Source organism: Temnothorax curvispinosus, unplaced genomic scaffold (assembly GCF_003070985.1).
Source record: "Temnothorax curvispinosus isolate PA1 unplaced genomic scaffold, ASM307098v1 QBEX01012637.1, whole genome shotgun sequence".
NCBI classification, from domain to species: domain Eukaryota; kingdom Metazoa; phylum Arthropoda; class Insecta; order Hymenoptera; family Formicidae; genus Temnothorax; species Temnothorax curvispinosus.
Window position 1 is genome coordinate 1 of NW_020222417.1, and position 5,115 is coordinate 5,115.

The 5,115-nt window shown below is 39.6% G+C and overlaps 1 protein-coding gene across 1 annotated transcript; it reads right to left on the bottom strand.

The window, feature by feature from the left end:
* Positions 1-3: 3 nt before the first annotated feature.
* LOC112462641 (tenascin-like) lies at positions 4-4,414 on the bottom strand (the record flags this gene model as incomplete). Its single annotated transcript, XM_025028529.1, has 6 exons — positions 4,070-4,414; positions 2,944-3,299; positions 2,702-2,813; positions 1,536-2,516; positions 246-886; positions 4-142 (listed from the first exon to the last, which is right to left on the bottom strand). Coding segments are annotated over exons 2-6 (2,025 nt in total), but the record flags the coding sequence as incomplete, so codon positions are not given.
* Between the last annotated feature and the right edge of the window lie 701 nt (positions 4,415-5,115).

Sequence of the window (5,115 nt, forward strand, 5' to 3'; positions counted from 1 at the left end):
ACAGCTGACAGTCAAATTGTGTTCATAATTTTCCATCACATAGCACACTGTTTTGTTGTCCAAAGAATCGTAGCATTGAGAACAATACGGTGCATCTTCGTAAGCTCGCTTGATTGTGCTATTTGCAAAATGAACTAAGCCTCTGCAATCATATTTACGAATTATAAGATTCGTCTAGTCAGTTATTGAATGTGGCAAGCGCTCTTTGCGAGGCCACGGGAAATCGGCGAGTCAATAGTATTTACCTCTTCTTGACCTTCTCGTAAGCCATCTTTATAACGCACAAGGACGGATGATCGCAATCCAATCCCGTCCATCCGAAGTGACACTCGCATCTGTAGTGGTCGCGATCGGTCGAAATGATACAGTCGCCATGTCCGCTGCAGTTGCGAGTACATACAGGGATGCACTCCGGTTTCGAGTGATGGTCGATGTTCGGTATGAAACCATTGTTACAAATGCACTCATTCGGGCTGACGCACTCGCCGTTCTCGCAGCCCCTTTCGCAAATCGCCTTGCAGACGTTTTCTTCAAATTTATTGTTCTGAAGCGCGTAGCCTTCGCGACACGTGCACTCATCCGGCGCCGTGCACATACCGTCTAAGCACCCTCGGTTGCAGATGGGTATGCAAGCACCGGCCGTGTCCTTCCTGTAACCGGCGTCGCAAACGCAAATGCCTGACTCGTGACACGTCCCGTTATCTCCGCACGAGAGAGCATTGCAAGGAGGTCCGTTGAGACGATAACAAAAGTGGTAGCTTTCAAAATCACTGTCTTCGAGCCACTTCGGATAGTAACCTGGATCGCAAGTGCATACGTTTGGCGCGGTGCACTTACCACCGTAGCACTCGAAATTGCAAACCGGTTGGCAGATATGTTTCTCGGACTAGTTGTTTGACAATCGAAAATCAAATGAGTTTAATTGAAAAAATTTCAATCAGTTGTGATTAAAAAAATCGTTTAAAAATAACACTCCTCTGAATCAAACGACTGCTTCGAATCGATAAAATACGATATAATTTGATTGTGCTGTTTGCCCGTCATGTATTACTTGGATAGGTACTGATACCAATAGGTTTATTCAACGATGAAAAAAGTTTGAATATATACTGGTCATTTCAAATCGCGAAACTCGGCAACGGGAACCCAAGCTCAATTTTTAAAACGAATTTTCAGGCTTTCGGAAAGTCTCAAGTAAAGTTGATAGAATTTGTTTTTAACTATGTGCGTGATTTCAAAGTTAAAGTTAAAGTTTAAAGACATTAATCCTGTCCAGTACCGTTTTTAAGAATTATTTAGGCAATAATCGTGACTTGTTAAACGTATATGTTCGTCGTAACTTAATTAAAATTTCTTTTTACTGATAACAATAATACAAATTTTATAAAAAATTACGATATTATTATGATTTAGAAAAGAAATCGCTTTTTATAAGATTAGAATCTTCTTCTCGCGTGATGAGTGGTTTTTAGATATTTTGTCAAGAGTTTTGGCTATATAATAACGTTTACATTTTATTGTACAGATATACTTGCCAATTCGGGAAACGGTGTTTTCGAAAAATTTTCATGCAGCTCTGTTATAATTAACTGTGCGTGTGAGCGATACCCTTCGAAGCAAGTGCATTCATTGGGCGACGTGCATTCTCCGTTGGGTCCACAAGGTATCGTGCAGATCGGCTTGCTTTGAGTCGAGTTAGATAAAACGACAGATGTATTGGATTTCCACACTGTTGGATTTCCATGTAAGCATTTTCCGGGCGCGATGCATATGCCATCACCGCATATATCATTATCGCAGATTGGCTCACATATATGTTTGGAGTTGTTACGGAGTCTGTAGCCTTCGTTACAGCCGCATGTGTACGGCGCTACGCACATGCCCATTTTGCATGACGGGAAGCATTGCGGTTCGCAGGCGATTGAGACGATCGTATCGTTCGCAGTGTGATACGTCTTTATGTAACCGGGTTTGCACTGGCAATACCCCGGTCTTACGCACGTCCCGAAAGCGCACGAATCGTCGCACTTAGGCCTGCAGGTGAATGAATCGTTCTCGTCCTTTTCGTAGCCGTCCGCGCACTTGCAGATGTTAGGGGCCACGCAAAGGCCATTGGTGCACTTATGATCGCAAACTGGCTCGCACATGAACTTAAAGACGTGGTAGAATCTCTTGCGTTGCCTGTAACCGGAAGGACACGTGCACACGTGCGGCTCGGTGCAGTATCCGTGAGTTTCCTCGCATTCCGCTGGGCAGACAGGTCGACAGGTGAATCCGTCCGAGTCCAACAAATATTTCTCGTTGCAATTGCAAACCCCATCGACACAAGTACCGTTGACGCAATTGTTTGTGCACTGCGACACGCACGAGCCGTTGCTTGACATGCGGTATCCTGTGTTGCAGGTGCACACGTCAGGCTCCTTGCAGGTACCATTTTGGCACGACTGCGGGCAACGCGGTACGCACATTGCACCGGATTTCACGTAGCCTTCGCAGCATGTCAACTCCGTGTGAAACTGTAATACTCGTAATTGCCAAATTAGCGGATTATAATTGTGGTCTAAGCAAACAAGTAAACAAGAGATTGACAAATCGTTTGCAAAACAAAAATAAAGACGAAAAGCTTGCTGATTTATACGAAAATTGTTCTCTCTCTTATTTCTTCTTTATTTCTTTATTGCGTATTTATCAGCTTGATTACCTCTTTTTTATAATATAATCGAGTCTTGTTTTGATAGGGTTCCCCAGGCATAGCATGTTCTGGTTTAGAGTAATATGTTTCGTTATAAGGAACTAATTGTGATACGTTTCGACTGTAATAAAATTAGCAAAATTAATATACGCATTAACATATGTAAACGCGTAATTTGCAAAGTATTTCGAAGAAATTATCTAAAAAATTTATACGTAAATAGAGTATAACAAATATAAAATATACCTGACCTTTCATTGCACCTTGAATAATTGAATATCTTTACAACTTTCTTTAGTTCGAGCTGAGACGATGGATGGTCGTGATCAAGTGAAATTGCGTTTACTTTTAAAAATAGTATCTTGATAGCCAAAAGAGCGATCAAACTATTAAACAACCCCATGATTTGTCACCTTTATTACGAAGTAATGTTCACTTCGTGATGTTTATAGACCGACTGTTAAAGTGCTTCCTTCCCATATATCATCGCCCGTTTATCTCTTGCTTTGCATGTGTATGACACACCAATACATACTATGTTATTCTTTTAAAGCAAGATATGCTGTATTATCAAGCCGGGGCGTCCTATGACGCGTAAAAGCTCGGCCTGGACAAATTACACCAAGTCATCCCGAGCCACGCGTCATAGGACCTCTGGCAGACCGGGATAGGTCACTAACGTACGAGACTCGCGGTTCGTGGCTCGTCGTTCCTTTTGAGAGTCGATAAACAGAGAATCTTCTTTAGGATATGAAATTTTTATTTCTTTTTATTGTAATTTAAACTTCGTTAAATGATCTGCTTCGACGATCTGACGACTTATATCGTTCTCATGATTGTGAAATTTTAATTGCTCTCTGACATTTTGGGTTAAATATTATCGGAGTCAAAGAACTTATCGAGCCACTAACCACCGATAGCGTTGATGCGTTCGATTCGTCGATTTGTCTAGGCTTGTCGAAAAATATATGCTCCGCGTCTAAGCAAATGCGATTCAAATTGATGGCAGAATAAGAATAGAACTCTCGATAATTAAAATAACAAAGTGGGGTAAAAATGAGCAATCAGAGAACAACGCGATTGTTGGTGTGTAAGTAGTCACAATATTTATAGTTACAATTAATTGTACATATTATTACGCAAAATGGTCGTTTCGATTTGAGCCATTTTCAGCGATATCAAATGATAAATGATAGTTAATTTTCAACGTTTATTAAATCAGCAATAAGTGATTCTTGATAGCGTGGTCAAAAAGTTATGTGGATAAAGAAAGTTGACGTTAAAATTCATTACTTAATAGTCTGTAATCAGGACAAATCTGACACATGAAAATTAAAAATTGAAAATACAAAAGAATTAAAAATAGAAAAAACTCACCAAGTAGTCTCAAGGACGTGAGATTAAAAATGAAGCCGTGAAGATAAAATCCATAAAAACCAAAAACGTGATTCAATTGTAGCCTCGTATGTTAACTTATGATGTGATCGAATGAAAAAACTTTGAAACTTTTAGAAGCATATGAGAAAGAAGAATTATTGTGGAACTTGAGGCATTCTTTACATAAAGATAGGAACGCTATATTAATTTTTCCAAGAATTATTTGATTCTTGGAAAAGAATGGAAACAATATTAAACATTCTTATTAAATGATAAAAAAAGAGGAGAGATGTATTATTGCTGCACCGACCATGATCTTTACTTGTTGGCTATCTATTTCAAACTGATGAGTTGCAGACTATTACAGCCTATATGAGTTTAAACTAGAGCTAACGCGTCCATGGGACCTTTTGCGACTTGTTATAGTTCGTTGCTTGCTAATTCGTGAGACGAATTTATTGACAGGCATATATATGTAAGCCACGTGTCGTGACGAACTACACGTCGTAAAACTCCGGTTTGAAAATTACTCAAAGCCTGTGTGTTCGTAGCGTAAAGTTTATTTTAAAGTCGATTACTCGTGTTGAGACAAATTTACCCAAAACATGATTAACAGAAACATTTATTTTTGAAATTACTATTTATTCGAAAACAGGTGCAATTATGTGTGCGAAAGAGTTAATACTTAAAATTTACTAATTTATTTTTTAAGATGTAGAAATGTAATAAATAAATTTGCTATGCAGACGGGTTTGTAAGTATAATGATCGTCGCTTTGTAAATTGCATTCGCAAGTTTCGGGTGCGACGTATGTGCCGTGTATACCAAGAATGAGTGGATACAGGAACACAGCGTGATACGTTAGGTGCTGCTGTTTCTTCTGTGCGGATCCGTAATTGCAGGTGCATTCGTTTGGACGTATGCATGTCAGCAACTAGGTTGACAAATCGGTTTACACACGTGATGCAGTTCAAAATACATTTCCCTTTCGGTTATGAACGCGTATCCGTCGCAACAATAATATTCTCTGCGATGTGATCTGCGAG